At 44.7% G+C, this 18865-nt stretch overlaps 1 protein-coding gene across 1 annotated transcript in view; it reads right to left on the bottom strand.

The window, feature by feature from the left end:
- Window positions 1-18865, bottom strand: part of LOC124622820 (protein O-mannosyl-transferase TMTC2-like) — a 902746-nt gene that overhangs the window by 597444 nt on the left and 286437 nt on the right. The window contains exon 4 of the mRNA XM_047148612.1: window positions 2001-2156. Coding sequence (XP_047004568.1) covers window positions 2001-2156 — 156 coding nt within the window. The remainder of the gene's footprint in view (window positions 1-2000; window positions 2157-18865) is intronic.

Below are 18865 nucleotides of genomic sequence, written 5' to 3'. Positions count from 1 at the left end.
TGTAAACGGTTATCTTCGGCAAGCTGAACCATTTGCAGCGCTTGATGGACTCCATGTGCAGCCCTTGATGGACTCCATGTTCCCAAACAACGGTGGAATTTTTATGGATGAAGATGCGCCATGTGACCGGGCCGTAGTTGTTCGAAATTGGTTTGCAGAACATTGTGGGCGATTAAAGCAAATGATTTGGCCACCCAGATCGCCCTACATTAATTCCGTCGAATATTTATGGGATATAATCGTTTACAAAATCCTGCACGGGCACGCTTATGCACTTGTAGACCACTATAGATGCAGCCTTGGGAGAGCCAGTGCTGACAGACCTCTACCATCTTGTGAGCAAGATGTATGAGACACGCGAAATACCCTCAGGCTTCAAGAAGAATATAATTATTCCAATCCCAAAGAAAGCAGGTGTTGACAGATATGATTATTACCGAACTATCAGTTTAAAAAGTCACAGCTGCAAAATACTAACGCGAATTCTTTACAGACGAATAGGAAAACTGGTAGAAGCCGACCTCGGGGAAGATCAGTTTGGATTCCGTAGATATATTGGAACACGTGAGGTAATGACCCCACGAGTTATCTTAGAAAATAATAAAGGAAAGGCAAACCAACGTTTCTAGCATTTGTAGACTTAGAGAACGCTTTTGACAATGTTGACTGGAATACTCTCTTTCAAATTCTGAAGGTAGCAGGGGTAAAATACAGGGAACGAAAGGCTATTTACAATCTGTACAGAAACCAGATGGCAGTTATAAGAGTCGAGGGACATAAAAGGGAGACAGTGGTTGGGAAGGGAGTGAGGCAGGGTTATAGCTGTATATTAAGCAAGCAGAAAAGGGAAAAAAAGAAAAATTTGGAGTAGGTATTAAAATCCGTGGAGAAGAAATAAAAACTTCGAGGTTTGCCGATGATATTGTAATTCTCTCAGAGACAGCAAGGGACTTGGAAGAGCAGTTGAACGGAATGGACAGTGTCTTGAAAGGAGGATATAAGATGAACAGCGACAAAAGTAAAACGAGGATAATGGAATGTAATCGAATTAAATCGGATGATGCTGCGGGAATTAGATTAGGAAATGAGACGTTTAAAGTAGTAAATGAGTTTAGCTATTTGGGGAGCAATGTAACTGATGATGGTCGAAGTAGAGAGGATATAAAATGTAGACTGGCAATGGTAGGGAAACCGTTTCTGAAGAAGAGAAATCTTTTAACATCGAGTGTAGATTTAAGTGTCGGGAAGTCGTTTCTGAACGTATTTGTATGCAGTGCAGCCATGCATGGAAGTGAAACATGGACGATAAACAGTTTGGACAAGAAGAGAATAGAAACTTTCGAAATGTGGTGCTACAGAAGAATGCTGAAGATTAGATGGGTAGATCACATAACTAATGAGGAGGTACTGAATAGAATTGGAGAGAAGAGAAATTTGTAGCTCAACTCGACTAGAAGAAGGGATCGGTTGGTAGAATATATTCTGAGGCATCAAGGGGTCACCAATTTAGTACTGGAGGGCAGCGTGGATGGCAAAAATCGTAGACGGAGACCAAGAGATGACTACACTAAGCAGATTCAGAAGGATGTAGGTTGCAGTAGGTACTGGGAGACGAAGAAGCTTGCACAGGATAGAGTAGCATGGAGAGCTGCATCAAACCAGTCTCAGGACTGAAGACCACAACAACAACAACAACATGGACGCAGCAAGGCTCAATATTTCTGCAGGGGACTCCTAGCGAGTTGTTGAGCCCATGCGACGTCGAAGAGCTGCCCGCCGGGCAAAAGGATGTTCGACACGACATGAGGGGAGTATCCCATGAATTTCACCGCCTCAGTGTAGAGGACCGAACTGTACATGAACGCAACACTTCCCCCGTAGGTGACACGTAGGAATAAATGCGACAACACGACGCCAAGACTCGGGTGATAACGAGAGAACATTTCGCCGATTGAAAAGACACTCTTCTCTTAAGTGCGGTCTAGTGGTGCAGCACTGACCTGGTGGAGCTGCGCGCCTGCGGCGGCAGTGCGCCTCGTGCAGCAGCAGCGCCAGCAGCAGCAGCAGGGCGGCGCCTACGTCGGCGCGTCCCACCAGACCCGCCACGGCCTCCGTGTGCACCGGGTGGGCCGCGAACAGCAGGCCCGCCGCCCACGGCGCCGCCCCGTCGCCAGGACCCTGCCGGCACACCGTCCACACAAACACACGTCACGCACTGCAAGCAGAGCGGCGAGTAATCGTACACTACAGGCAGCCAGCACGCATATCGAGCTCGCTCACAGTGGTGTTCTGGAACTCTGGCACACCATCCACACAAACATACGTCACGCACTGCAAGCATAGCGGTGAGTAGTCGTACACTATAGGCAGCCAGCACGCACATCGAGCTCGCTCGCAGTGGTGTTCTTGAACTCTGGCACACCATCCACACACACACACACGTCGCGCACTGCAAGCAGAGCGGTGAGTAGTCGTACACTACAGGCAGCCAGCACGCACATCGAGCTCGCTCGCAGTGGTGTTCTTGAACTCTGGCACACCATCCACACAAACACACGTCGTGCACTGCAAGCACAGCGGCGAGTAGTCGTACACTATAGGCAGCCAGCACGCACATCGAGCTCGCTCGCAGTGGTGTTCTTGAACTCTGGCACACCATCCACACAAACACACATCGCGCACTGCAAGCAGAGCGGCGAGTAGTTGTACACTATAGGCAGCCAGCACGCACATCGAGCTCGCTCGCAGTGGTGTTCTTGAACTGGCACACCATCCACACAAAGAAACGTCACGCACTGCAAGCAGAGCGGCGAGTAGTCGTACACTACAGGCAGCCAGCACGCACATCGAGCTCGCTCGCAGTGGTGTTCTTGAACTCTGGCACACCATCCACACAAACACACATCGCGCACTGCAAGCAGAGCGGCGAGTAGTTGTACACTATAGGCAGCCAGCACGCACATCGAGCTCGCTCGCAGTGGTGTTCTTCAACTCTGGCACACCATCCACACAAACACACGTCGCACACTGCAAGCAGAGTGGCGAGTAGTCGTACACTATAGGCAGCCAGCACGCACATCGAGCTCGCTCGCAGTGGTGTTCTTGAACTCTGGCACACCATCCACACAAACACATGTCGCGCACTGCAAGCAGAGCGGTGAGTAGTCGTACACTACAGGCAGCCAGCACGCACATCGAGCTCGCTCGCAGTGGTGTTCTTGAACTCTGGCACACCATCCACACAAACACACATCGCGCACTGCAAGCAGAGCGGCGAGTAGTTGTACACTATAGGCAGCCAGCACGCACATCGAGCTCGCTCGCAGTGGTGTTCTTCAACTCTGGCACACCATCCACACAAACACACGTCGCACACTGCAAGCAGAGTGGCGAGTAGTCGTACACTATAGGCAGCCAGCACGCACATCGAGCTCGCTCGCAGTGGTGTTCTTGAACTCTGGCACACCATCCACACACACACATGTCGCGCACTGCAAGCAGAGCGGTGAGTAGTCGTACACTATAGGCAGCCAGCACGCACGTCGAGCTCACTCACAGTGGTGTTCTTGAACTCTGGCACACCATCCACACAAACATACGTCACGCACTGCAAGCAGAGCGGTGAGTAGTCCTACACTATAGGCAGCCAGCACGCACATCGAGCTCGCTCGCAGTGGTGTTCTTGAACTCTGGCACACCATCCACACACACACACACGTCGCGCACTGCAAGCAGAGCGGTGAGTAGTCGTACACTACAGGCAGCCAGCACGCACATCGAGCTCGCTCGCAGTGGTGTTCTTGAACTCTGGCACACCATCCACACAAACACACGTCGTGCACTGCAAGCACAGCGGCGAGTAGTCGTACACTATAGGCAGCCAGCACGCACATCGAGCTCGCTCGCAGTGGTGTTCTTGAACTCTGGCACACCATCCACACAAACACACATCGCGCACTGCAAGCAGAGCGGCGAGTAGTTGTACACTATAGGCAGCCAGCACGCACATCGAGCTCGCTCGCAGTGGTGTTCTTGAACTGGCACACCATCCACACAAAGAAACGTCACGCACTGCAAGCAGAGCGGCGAGTAGTCGTACACTACAGGCAGCCAGCACGCACATCGAGCTCGCTCGCAGTGGTGTTCTTGAACTCTGGCACACCATCCACACAAACACACATCGCGCACTGCAAGCAGAGCGGCGAGTAGTTGTACACTATAGGCAGCCAGCACGCACATCGAGCTCGCTCGCAGTGGTGTTCTTCAACTCTGGCACACCATCCACACAAACACACGTCGCACACTGCAAGCAGAGTGGCGAGTAGTCGTACACTATAGGCAGCCAGCACGCACATCGAGCTCGCTCGCAGTGGTGTTCTTGAACTCTGGCACACCATCCACACACACACATGTCGCGCACTGCAAGCAGAGCGGTGAGTAGTCGTACACTATAGGCAGCCAGCACGCACGTCGAGCTCACTCACAGTGGTGTTCTTGAACTCTGGCACACCATCCACACAAACATACGTCACGCACTGCAAGCAGAGCGGTGAGTAGTCCTACACTATAGGCAGCCAGCACGCACATCGAGCTCGCTCGCAGTGGTGTTCTTGAACTCTGGCACACCATCCACACACACACACGTCGCGCACTGCAAGCAGAGCGGTGAGTAGTCGTACACTACAGGCAGCCAGCACGCACATCGAGCTCGCTCGCAGTGGTGTTCTTGAACTCTGGCACACCATCCACACAAACACACGTCGCGCACTGCAAGCAGAGCGGTGAGTAGTTGTACACTATAGGCAGCCAGCACGCACATCGAGCTCGCTCGCAGTGGTTTCTTGAACTCTGGCACACCATCCACACAAACACACGTCACGCACTGCAAGCAGAGCGGTGAGTAGTCGTACACTATAGGCAGCCAGCACGCACATCGAGCTCGCTCGCAGTGGTGTTCATGAACTCTGGCACACCATCCACACAAACACACGTCGCGCACTGCAAGCAGAGCGGCGAGTAGTCGTACACTATAGGCAGCCAGCACGCACATCGAGCTCGCTCGCAGTGGTGTTCTTGAACTCTGGCACACCATCCACACAAACACACGTCGCACACTGCAAGCAGAGTGGCGTGTAGTCGTACACTATAGGCAGCCAGCACGCACAACGAGCTCACTCACAGTGGTGTTCTTGAACTCTGGCACACCATCCACACAAACATACGTCACGCACTGCAAGCAGAGCGGTGAGTAGTCGTACACTATAGGCAGCCAGCACGCACATCGAACTCGCTCGCAGTGGTGTTCTTGAACTCCGGCACACCATCCACACAAACACACGTCACGCACTGCAAGCAGACGGCGAGTAGTCGTACACTACAGGCAGCCAGCACGCATATCGAGCTCGCTCGCAGTGGTGTTCTTGAACTGGCACACCATCCACACAAAGAAACGTCACGCACTGCAAGCAGAGCGGCGAGTAGTCGTACACTACAGGCAGCCAGCACGCACATCGAGCTCGCTCGCAGTGGTGTTCTTGAACTCTGGCACACCATCCACACAAACACACGTCGCGCACTGCAAGCAGAGCGGCGCGTAGTTGTACACTATAGGCAGCCAGCACGCACGTAGAGCTCGCTCACAGTGGTGTTCTTGAACTCTGGCACACCATCCACACAAACACATGTCGCACACTGCAAGCAGACTGGCGAGTAGTCGTACACTATAGGCAGCCAGCACGCACATCGAGCTCGCTCGCAGTGGTGTTCTTGAACTCTGGCACACCATCCACACACACACACACACACACACACACACACACACACACACGTCGCGCACTGCAAGTAGAGTGGCGAGTAGTCGTACACTATAGGCAGCCAGCACACACATCGAGCTCGCTCACAGTGGTGTTCTTGAACTCTGGCACACCATCCACACAAACACACGTCGCGCACGGCAAGCAGAGTGGCGAGTAGTCGTACACTATAGGCAGCCAGCACGCACATCGAGCTCGCTCGCAGTGGTGTTCTTAAACTCTTGCTTGGGCATCGCTTTATAAAGAGTCCCTTGGAACTGGAAATAGTTGTGTGTGAGGCATGTCTGTGTGGCCAGTCTCAAGTCGTTCAATTCTACAGGATTCACATTAGACTTGTGCATCAGCTTTGTCAGAATATCAATGCATTCTATTCTGACAAAGCTGATGCACATGTCTAATGTCAATTCTGTAGAACTGAATGACTTGAGACTGGCCACGCAGACATGCATCACACAGAACTATTTCCGGTTCAAAGGGACTCTTTATAAACAATTAGATGGCTTAGCTATGGGTTCCCCTCTTAGTCCACTGTGGGCTGAAATATTTATGGATCATTTTGAACAAAATATTCTAAAAACAGTACCTTTGAGTGCAAACATCAAATACTGGCTTAGATATGTAGATGATGTCCTGTGTATGTGGACTGGTATTACAAGACAACTCAACACATTCTTGAAAAACCTAAGCAGTCAACATAAAAATATCCAGTTGACTATGGAGATTGGCAACAAATCCATAAACTTCTTAGATCTCACCATTGACATGAGTACACACACACACACACACACACACACACACACACACATTGTTTCAAAATTTACAGGAAAACAACAACTACAGACACAGTAATACCTTCCTGCTCACAACACCCCATAGCTCACAAACATGCAGCTTTCCAGTCCGTCTCATATTTATCCCCATGTTCAGAGAGGATTTTAAAGCAGAGTTAGATACAATAAAATTTATTGCCACAGCCAAGGGCTACAATCTAGTTCTTATTGGCCACATCTTGCACAGGAAACAAAAACGGAAAATTATACCCCTCCTCTATGTCCCACCTCCTTCCCCATCCACTGTCTGCCGGCTGGAGTGGCCGAGCGGTTCTAGGCGCGTCAGTTGCAACCGCTACTGTTTCAGGTTCGAATCCTGCCTCGGGCATGGATGTGTGTGATGTCCTTAGGTTAGATAGGTTTAAGTAGTTCTAAGTTCTAGGGGACTGATGACCTCAGCTGTTAAGTCCCATAGTGCTCAGAGCCATTTGAACCATCCACTCTCTGCAAGAAATGGTGTACACTACCATTTCTAGGTCAGGTATCACAGATTGTAGCCAAAACACTGAAATCCTGCAAGTATAGGCTTTCCTACTATGTCAGGAACACGACAGTCCAGTGTGTTTTTAATAGCAAAGACAAGATCCAGTTATTAGCCAACAGTGGGATATACAAAATCACCTGTTCTGATTGTGACAAATTTTAGATTGGTCAGTCAGGCAGAGACATATCAACTAGGCTGGCTGAACATGAACGCAACTGGAGGTTGCTGAATCCAGACTCTGCATTTGCTGAGCATGTACTGAGTGAGGGTGACAACTACCAGCCAGTGTCCCATGTACTTCAATTAGCAAACAAAGGCCGTAAACTCAACCTGCTGGAAGCCCTAAAAATTACCAAACATCTTGCTCACAGTCCAGATCTCATCCTAAATGACCAGACACAGTTCAACACTTCCCCTCTCCTAAACTTAATATAATCATCTTTGTTGTTCATTACTTATCAGACTCTCTCTTCCTACATATTCCCATTTTCCTGTATTCATTAAGTTGTTTTGTCGAAGTTGTCTTTGTATTCCACATAGACTGTAGTCTCAATAGTTAAGGCTTTCTTTTAACTGGTACTTGTATTACTCTCCATGTTTAACACCCATTGTAGTTGTCTCATCAAATACTGTTCATGTTTTACTTTGCTCATTTATTTAATGAAAACTGTTACATGGCCACTGCTTTGATTATAATGTTAATGTTAAAATGCAGTACCACCACACTCTCAAACTGTAGGTTTCCTCAAAAACCTCCATTTTCCTGCATTTATTTATTTCTGTTTATCTTATTGATATTCCTTAAGTTCCTTATGTATTCTGTATTTACACTGATAACTGTCTCTTCTTTTAATTGGTTGTGTATCACTCTCCATGTTTCATACCTCCTGATGCAGCCTTGTCTAGTATTAACTTTATTTTATTTTTTTAGTTTTGCTTATTAATAGAAATTGTTATGTTGGCATGCTGTTCCTATTTTGTGCTAAAGTTTTTCCTGTCTACTCCATTGTTATTTATGGACTGTTCAGTTTTTACTTTTTCATTGCAAAGATGTTACTTACTGTATGTTTCTACTTCAGTCTAGATGTGTTACTTCTCTTCCAATGTTGTTTGCTAACATTTAACTTCTTTGATGATAATACTCAGTAAATGTCTGAAGATGGCCTTGTAAGCCGAAAACCGGTTAATAATAAAAGTAATATTGTAGAACAAAAGCAAACTGGTGCTTTTCATTTATTATAATGTTTTACTATCAAGAACCGACGGAAGATTCTGTTAATATAATATTATTGAATTACTTTTTTGAGAAACTCAAGGCTACTGAAGGTATGTTTGCGCAATGCTAGTTGTAAGAGTATTGTAAAAAGTAAGTCCCATTTAAACGTTTGTAAAATCACTTCATTACCAACAGTAAATATTTGAAGATTCGTTTTCAGAATATAATTAATTTTTGCCAGCAATGTTTCATTACTGATTATAATCCCTCCCAAAAACCATAAACGTAAAACTTTCCAAAATTTTATTGTTGTCAAGAAAAAGTTTATGTATTACGTAACTTCAGTCAAATTAATTAAAGAATAACGTCAGCTTTGCTATTAAAGAATAACGTCAGCTTTGGTAATAAATACAGCCACTTATTATGACAGCCCATCAGCAGCTAATACAGTATAGTAAAACAGAATAAGTATATTCATATCGCAGTTCGATGTAGCAGTCAGATGGCGATACAGTAACAGTAAAAAAGGTAAGGAACACTTTTGGGTTATTGCAGGTAACGACTGAGGGCCACGACGATGACACATTCTATGTTTCGTGAAAATAATCAGAAAATCACTTTTAATAAGCAACATTTAAATTCGTATGCGAAGATTGAGAAAGAGAATTTATTTCAAAGGGGAGATCTCATTTGTCTTTATTAAGCAAGAGATAGAAATCCTAAGGGAAGGTTTCATAGGTTGTTCTAGAAGGGCAGGTTGGGTAACAAAAGAGATGTAGAAGAGATGGGAAGGTTTCACCCATTTTCGGCCCACGTGATGGCTGGAATGATTCCACATCGTCTTTGATCCTCTTATATACTTTCCTTACTGTGTCAAGTCCCTGCAGCGCCACCAGGCGACATCCAACGCCGCACTGGGCAGTAGTTATAATGTTCTGGCTTATCAGTGTATAACTATTGCTTGCAGCCACTATCTCGGACTAAAATTAGCTCTTTCTATCGAATACAACCCCTTATCTTTTTGTATTACCACTTCAAAATAATGAAGCAAATTTTTTCGAAACTAAAGTGCAAGAAAAAGGTAAAGACGATAATATTGCACCTATTAGTTCCATAATTATCCCACACTCAAACTTAGTGTACAGTTCCTACGGTAAATAAGGAACAGTATTCAAATATTCGATGAAATCAAAGGTAAGCTTTTTTTAAAGCTCTTACCATAATTTCTTTTACGTTCTAGGTTCCGCATTAACTTCTTTTTAAATCGAGATCTGGTGATACTACCGAACATTCACCCGCGACGAGGCTGTTTAGCTTTATATGGAACCGAGATAAATAAAATGATCAGGGAAGGACGCCACTGTTCAGAAATTATAAGAAAATAAAATATAAACATGAAGTCGGACATTTGTAAATAATAGATTTCAGCTATCAGTCGTCCTTTGGAATATTTATTGGCAGATCTAGATTTCCACTAGAAACTAGCCATTCTCAATGTACTATCATTTTTGGTCAACGCATTTCATGCCTGTTGGTCGGGCTTTGTCCACAGTTCATTGAATACTGAGTACTGGATACATGCGGATACAGATCAGCGTGTAATGGTTTTCTGTACACACTGTTTCCTGGTTTGGCATCTGGTTCTTGTTTCACCAGGATGTCAAGAAATGGGACGTCCCACTTCAAAATGTGTGTGTGACCAAACTTCTGAGGTCATCCATCCCTAGACTTACACACTACCAAAACAAAAATTAAGCTAAAAACAACACACACACACACACACACACACCCATGCCCGACGGAGGACTCGAACATCCAGCGGGAGAGGCCACGGAAACCATGACATGGCTCAAAAAAATGGTTCTGAGCACTATGGAACTTAACTTCTAAGGTCATCAGTCCCCTAGAACTTAGAACTTATTAAACCTAACTAACCTAAAGACACCACACACATCCATGCCCGAGGCAGGATTCGAACCTGCGACCGTAGCGGTCGCGCAGTTCCACACTGTAGCGCCTAGAACCGTTCAGCCTCCCCGGCCGGCTGACATGGCTCCTCAAACCGCGCGTCCACTCCGCGCGTCTGTTCCACTTCCATGGTAAACGGTATTTTGGTGTGCAGTGAATTCAGTTGATTGAGAAATTCACTTAAGGTGTTACGTCCATGTGACTAGACGACATACAAGTCATCCATAAAACGATAAAAACAAGTCGTTTTTTTGTTAGAATTGTTCTAGCACCTTTTCCTCGAAATAATTCGCCACAACTAGCGACAGGGAACATCCCATGGCAACGCAGTCACTCTGTTTATAATAATTTCCACTGAACAGGAGATACATTGAAGTAAGCACAATCTCGAAGAGTGCTGACAGGTTGGGGTCGAATTTCCTGATTAATGGTTCCGTGGAGTCCGTCATTGGTGCCCCAGTGAAGAGGCATACTTCATTGAGACCCATCAAAACGTCACTATCATTGACTCAAAGTTCTTGTACTTGAATGGAGTTGCGGATTTGACATTCGCATTTCCCCACAGAGTGTGTTAAGATGGCAGTCAGTTGTTTGGCCAAGCCGTATGTTGCTGCTCCTGTATTGCTAACTATGGCACGCAGTGGAAAATTTTCTTTGTGGCAATAAGAGGCGAGAGGTGGAAGCCGACTGGAGCGGAGCAGCAGTCATCAGGGACCACCTCACGATAGCAACACGTCTGTTTGCTAAAACATCGGAGAATAATTACGATGTGACTCTACCAGACACCAGAGAATACTACAAGTTAGGAATACGACAAGAAAACATCAGGTCACATAGGGAGACAGAGTATAAGTAGGCTGTTTAGATTTTTATGTTGGTAACGCCACGTAGCGCTCTGTATGAAAATCACTGACTGTGTTGTGTGCAGTCTGTAGCTGGTTTGCATTGTTGGAATATTTGCTGCTGTAGTGTTGGGCAGTTGGATGTGATCAGTGCGTAGCGTTGCGCAGTTGGAGGTGAGCCGCCAGCAATGGTGGATGTGGGGAGAGAGATGGCAGAGTTTTGAGAGCGGACGATCTGGACGCGTGTCCGTCAGAAAAACGAAATTTGTAAGACTGGATGTCATGAACTGATATATATATTATGACTTTTGAACACTATTAAGGTAAATACATTGTTTGATTTCTATGATAATCTTTCATTTGCTAAGTATGCCTATCGGTAGTTAATGCTTTCAATAGTTAGAATCTTTTATTTAGCTGGCAGTATTGGCGCTCGCTGTATTGGAGTAGTTCGAGTAACGAAGATTTCTGTGAGGTAAGTGATTCATGAAAGGTAAAGGTTATTGTTAGTCAGGGCCACTCTTTTGTAGGGATTATTGACAGTCAGATTGCGTTGCGCTTAATAAAAAAATTGTGTGGCAGTTTAGTGCTGATCAGAATAAGTAAAGAGAGAAATGTCTGAGTACGTTCAGATTTGCTCAGCTGTTTGAAAATCAAATAACGTAAGAGGTTTACCAGCACAGTAACTCATAAATTTTTCTAAGGGGATGTTTCAAGAGGTTTAAAAATAATGTAACAGTTCTGTTGAATTTTTGTACAATATTTTTACCTTAAATGAATCAAATATGGCGCAATATTGTTGAAGGGTACAAAGATAGACACCTTCGAGTTCTTACGCAGATAATAAAAACCTAGTAGCTTCACCGAGATGTTCAGACGAGGAGCTTGTCATTCGCAGAAAACCAGAGAGCCAAATTCAGACAGATACCTGTTACATTACATTGAAGCGCCAAAGAAACTTACATGGGCAGGAGTATTCAAATACAGAGATAAATAAACAGTCAGAATATGGCACTACTGTCGGCAACACCTATATAAGACAACAAGTGTCTGGCGCAGTTGTTAGATCGATTATTGCTGCTATAATGGCAGGTTATCAAGATTGCGACGGGGCGGTAAATATAAAGACGTGCGGTTGAGGCGTTCTCACACGAAATGTGCATATACAAATGTTGGTTAAAATTTTTATTGCAAATTTTGGCTCTCACGTAAGTCTCAGAGGATGATTTCCACACTTGGTGCATTAGTACACTTCCACACCCGAGCATTTGTTATAGTTTTTGAATTAATTATTCACCCAGACATAAGTACAATTTATGTTAGGGAACAAGAACTAGATGATTATTATACAAAAATCAGTTTTTCACGACACAGTTCAATCACTATTTATTGGCGTTGTTCTTTTCTTTCACACAATGAAATTAGCACTGGTGAGACGGTTTAAAGTTTTACTTTAATCATAATTTGACTCCGAGCCCCAAATAACAGTAATGTAGGTTGCTATAAACAAAAATTACTCAATCAATTCGAACAGAACAACAAGTCCCACTGTCCTTTTTATTCTAACAGTTTTGGCGCGAAAACACAGTTCGATACACGTTCAATTACGACGATATATACCTCGTAAATCGTACTCACACAAATAATCGTAGCACTTCCAGTTCACCAAATATATGCTTGCACACTTGCACTCTTAAACAATGCTCTTTGTCGAAATAAATCGGCGTGAAAAAGAATTCTCAAGCGACCACATGGGCCACCCTCAAGTGGGGCTTGCTCGCCACCCACCCTCCAAAACGACTGACCAACGACTGACCTCTGGCCAAGATGGCTGCTCGCTTATATAGGCTCGGATGTCCAACCCCCTGTTATTTAAGTACCAATCTCACCAGTTAAGATTACAAATTTTGATACATACATCCCTCGACAGAAATAAATACGCCATCGTAACCGCGCTAAAAAGTACATTTTACTTACATTAATTTCTAGGATCATTCTATCGCCCGTAAATCAAGTTTTAGTTTTTGCAAAATTTCGCCACTTAGCGCATATTTGTTAGTTGACATCTGTGCTCCAAAGTTTTACCACAGAACTGCATATAGCACCATTTTTAGACGTAAACTATAGCGATCTATACATTGCGCTGCTCAAAATCTTCATATCTATAATAATTAATTAATTATGGGCGAAAAATATTAATAATAATTTGCAAACAATGAAAACTATTGCAAGTTAAGTACATAGTATAACTTAACTAGTTTAAAATACGTGCGATGCTACCCAAAATATTATATAGTGCCGTTCTTTACGTCATGAATTTTCTGTTGAATTTTATAAACAATTTTCCCTCAAACTTTGTTTATTGCTCTTTACGGGCTTCATTATATATGAATCTTAACATATGACTACGGCACTCGATCCGCTATGACGAAACGTTTTTAATGAGTGCTCACTCATCCCTGTAAGTTGTTATTTACTATTTTTATTAATCTTTCAGTGTTCGTGATATTAACCGATTCTGAGGTTACTATAACTTTTGCGTCACTTGACTTGAAATAAAGATCAATTTTCAGAAGGTTTATATTGCTGACCACAAACCACCGCCGCATCGCTTCTCACCGTAAGTTACATAGTTTTCGCGTAATGCTCGAAAAACCAAACACTGCCCCAAGCTGCAGGCCACGTGGCCGCCCGGCGACCGTTACAAATCTCGAATCGCGCACCATGTAGCGCGCTCGCTCTCCACAAAGTAATCCTTGCGTACTACAAATATTCATCTAGTAACAGGTGTTTGTACCGTCACAAGATTTAAGTGAGTTTCAACGTTGTGATATAGTCGGTGCACGAGCCATGGGACACAGCATCTCCGAGGTTGCAATGAAGTGGGGATTTTCCCGTACGACCATTTCACGAGTGTACCGTGAATATCAGGAATCCGGTAAAACATCAAATCTCCGACATCGCTGCAGACGTAAAAATGCATGAACAGGACCAACGACGACTGAGGAGAATCGTTCAACTAACAGAAGTGCAATCCTTCCGCAAATTGCTGCAGATTTCACTGTTGGGACACCAACAAGTGTCAGCTAGCGAACCACTCAACGAAACATCATTGATATGGGCCTTCGGAGCCGAAGGCCCACCCATGTACCCTTGACGACTGCATGACACAAAGTTTTACGTCTCGCCTGGGTCCCTCAACACCGACATTGGACTGTTGATGACTGGTAACATGTTGCATGGTTGGAAGAGTCTCGTTTCAAAATGTATCGAGGGAATGGACATGTACGAGCTGGTGTAGATCTGTAATGGTGTGGGGCTTGTGCAGTTGGAGTGATATGGGACTCCTGCTACGTCTAGTCACGACGTATATAAGCACCCTATCTGATCACCAACATTCATTTATGTCCGTTGTGCATTCCGACAGACTTGGGCAATTGCAGCAGGACAATGCGACACCCCCACAGGGGCAAAACTGCTACAGAGTGGCTCCAGGAGCACACTTCTGAGTTTAAACACTTCCGCTGGCCACCAAACTCCCCAGGCGACCGAAGTGGCCGTGCGGTTCTAGGCGCTACAGTCTGGAACCAAGCGACCGCTACGGTCGCAGGTTCGAATCCTGCCTCGGGCATGGATGCGTGTGATGTTCTTATGTTATTTAGGTTTAATTAGTTCTAAGTTCTAGGCGACTGATGACCTCAGAAGTTAAGTCGCATAGTGCTCAGAGCCATTTGAGGTAGCCAAACTCCCCAGACGTGAACATTATTGAGCGTATCTGGGATGCCTTGGAACATGCTGTTCAGAAGTGACCTCCACCACTTCGTACTCTTACGGATTTGTGGACAGTCATGTAGGATTCACGGTGTCAGTTCTCTCCAGCACTACTTCAGACATAGGCGAGTCCATGCCAAGTCGCTTTGCGACACTTTTGCGTGTTCGCGGGGGGCCTACAGGATATTAGGCAGGTGTACCAGTTTCTATGGTTCTTCACTGTAGTATACTAATTCTTATACTGTTATATTTGTTACTAAATAAGTTTTTAATGTATTATTTTCGACAAAGAAATGAAGTACTAAATTTTTGTACTGTTCTTAATTTTGCAAGCATCTAAATAATTAACGTGAAAAAGGACATGAAAAGACTACGAATGAGAGTGTTTCTTGTTGGGGGCAGCCTTGTGGCGGAAGAGACACAAGAGTGGGTCCTCTGCAACTGAAGCAGGCAGCAGGTATCCAGAAGAAGAGGCGAGATATTGGGCTGCAGTTGCAGCCAACAGGAGTCACGGGCGTGGTCCGGCGAAGGAGTATGCAACACTTGGTTCCACTGTATGCTCCTGTCATAAGCGATGCATCTGGTGTGATTTCAGAGACTCCAGCCAGAACTACTAGCTAATTCAGTTCGTAACTTCTAGACTGCATACTATACATGGGCACTGGTCTGGAAAGTAAAGAGTTCTGCCGTTTGCTGCGTCACGTAACGAAAGGGACTGCCACAATCTTGTAAAACGACACTTACTAACTGATGTTAATGCTGTAGAGATTGTTCGGAACTGAATTTACATATGCTACGATGTTTCCTGGGAATACGTTATTCATAAAACATATTTAGGCCAGTGGTTTATTATTTCCCCATGGCATTGTACATTAATAATCCTACCTCATAGCAAAGCATCTTCAAGAAAATTTAGTGAGAAAAGATAACAGAGTAGGTAGGGTACTGAAATCGGTGCTACCAAGACATCGCAAATTACTAAACTTGACGACTGTGGCCGGTATAATTTTGAAACAATAGACTTAACTGCCTCAATTACCCTTTGATTGGTGCTGGAAAATTAATAAATAATTTATTTCATTAATATACGAGGAGTAAAATTAATAACAAACTTTTATTTCCCATTTAATACATGTATATGTGACCTAGTCTTCTTCCACCACTTCGAGAGTCATCTTTCGGCGTTGTTGTCCGAAGCATTGTGTTCAGACCTCAGGTTAATGTGCAGTAGCGGTATAAGTGTAGCAAGCTTTACTTTGCGACGAGTCGGTTTCATTTCCTATGACGAAATACAAGGAAGACTGAAGACAGTCAAAGTGGTGGCGTTGGTGGACTGGCCTGTTGCTAAGAGCAGAGTGTTGTTTCTATCTTTCTGTTGTCAGTGAATGCAGGTCCACCTCAACAAGTTTCCGAGCGAATATTGCCAAGGGAACTGTATCCAAATGACATTTGGAGTTGAGCGCCTCCCAAAAAGCCACTGCTCACAGTTGTACATACAGCCACAGGATTTCAGTAAGCGAAACAACACAGAAACTGAACAGTAGCTGACTGGAGGCACGTAATGTGGTCTCAAGAAGCACGATTTTGCGTGTGGTCAAATGACGCCAGTGCACGGATGAGCCAGTGAGGTGATCTACACGAAGTCTGGGGAGGGAGGGTGTAGTTCAGGTCAGATACGGTTCTGTGATGTTTTTCTGATGTTTTCTGTACCATCAATTCGGCTCATTAGTAGTAGGGCAAATTATGTATGGCACCACACTCCATTGTTGCCAAATTTATTCAGGTTGATGGATCCAAGACGGCGGTGGTAGATATGGCCACATAGCAATGATGTCATGGCAGCAAGTTCAAATATTGGCAGATAGCTGTGTAATTTATGTGTTAGAGAAACATGGTACCGATGTGTAAAGTTGTATAAGCAAATACCATATTAGCTAGGGCTCCTTGAGCTTGCCAAACACATGGTACACAAAGTAAGCGTGTACCCCCCTGAGGATTAATGTAATTATACCCTCAGGTGTTACAGATTACAGCAATGGAATGAAATGTATCACAAAAAACCATTGTATCATTGTAATTCAAAAATCTTTAAAAATAAATGTTTTAAGTACAAAATTAATCACTCAAATACGTGTACTGTAGCGCTAAACTGTGTGTCTTGTTGTAAGATAATCTCTGTCACTACTTAACGGTAAAAATGTGCTACGTGTAGTAATTATCGTCGTCCGTAAGCAACGTTCTGTAGAAGTCAATGCACTTACCTCGTAATAAACAAAAAGTGATATGCTATGCGTATAGATATCGTAGTTATTACGTACGTAGGTCAATTGGGCTACCACCACTAACCCAACCCCTCCCCTCCCCCCATATCATCCCCACCCTCATAAAATGGCAGGAAGTTCAAATTCCAGCAGGACAAAGCAACATACCACAGATACTTCCAATAACCTAAGAAATGGCGGGAAAATAGCTCACTTGCTCTAAGTCATCTGACCGCCACCTCTTCCTAGGAATCAGCGGAAAAAAGGATGCAGCCTGTGCAGGATAGGATAGATGAATGTCTTTATTTAAACAGTCTTTAGTTAAACAATTTCAGGCAGTGACTCAATGTGATGTGTTCACCATGAGGTTGGGAGTCCAATGACCTAGTACACAGTACTGCCAACAGAGGGTACTATCATCCCTTCCATGACGTAATCCATTATCGCGGTCTGAGGGAGGGGAAATGGCGGGAAAAGGAAGCACCCTGTGTTGCGCTGCTGGAGAGAGAAATGAGTGTACTTTATTTATTTTGGAACAATTTATTTAGGGATGGATTTGACATACTATAATTACTACACTGATACATAACCCTGGCTCTGATGTGCTTGGTGTCACATTACACAGCATACAGAGCTTCAAACTACTTGTGAATCACTGAAAGAATGCCGTACACTGATGAACAGACACGCAAACAACTCGTAAATTACCGAAATAATGCATTGCACAGCCTACAGAGCTTCAAGCTACTCGTAGATCACCGAAATAATGCATGTAAAACGCTCTGCAGACAGCTCACTAATTGTAAACTGTCAAAATAATGCACTGCACAGTCTACAGACCTAGGTAAATCACCGAAATAATGCAGTACATTGATGTGCAGAGGCAAACAACCCGTAAATTGTCAAAATGATGCATCTAAAATACTCTGCAAAAACGTTTGCTAATCGTCAACTGTCAAAATCATGCACTGCGCACCTGTACACAAAATAATGCAACAGACACCAAAACAACTCGTAAATTGTCAAAAGATAATGCATGTGTAATGCTCACAACGCTAAATCAGCCGAAAATAATCCATTGCACAAACGCTCAGTGCACGTAAAAAACGCTTTTGAACTATCACCAACCGCAACTGACAGAGGCTGCAACGTATGGACATGCTTTTCAGGGCCAGCTGGATGCAAGCCAGTGCCGGAGCGCTAGCTGTTTGCTCTTGTGCATCTGCCGACGACATGTAAAAGTCGTGTCTACAGTTAGAGTTCTTCGAGTGTCACATCTCTATGTAAATAAGTGCCAAGTCACCCTCTGGAATACGTGCACGTGTTCACCGGTGCTGGCATGATCCCTCTCTCTACCTGCAGTGAAGACCTAATTGCCAAGCGACTCACCCTCGCAGACACTGCAGAAATCCGTTCCATTGCTTCCCAGAATAGCACAGGCTGCTTTATCCCTAGCAATCCTAATGGAATACGCAAGATGCGTGTAGCCATGCATGTGTGCTTACCTGCCCAGCATGGCTGGGGGTGTGCAATGCATTATTTCGGTAATTTATGAGTTGTTTGTGTGTCTGTACATCAGTGTACTGCATTCTTTTGGTGATTCACAAGTAGTTTGAAGCTTTGTGTGCTATGTGGTGTGATCCCAAGTGTGTCAGAAAAGTGTTTTGTATCAGTGTAATA

The sequence above is a fragment of the Schistocerca americana genome, chromosome 7 (genome assembly GCF_021461395.2).
Source record: "Schistocerca americana isolate TAMUIC-IGC-003095 chromosome 7, iqSchAmer2.1, whole genome shotgun sequence".
Classification (NCBI taxonomy): domain Eukaryota; kingdom Metazoa; phylum Arthropoda; class Insecta; order Orthoptera; family Acrididae; genus Schistocerca; species Schistocerca americana.
This window is presented reverse-complemented; position numbering and strand designations above follow the sequence as displayed.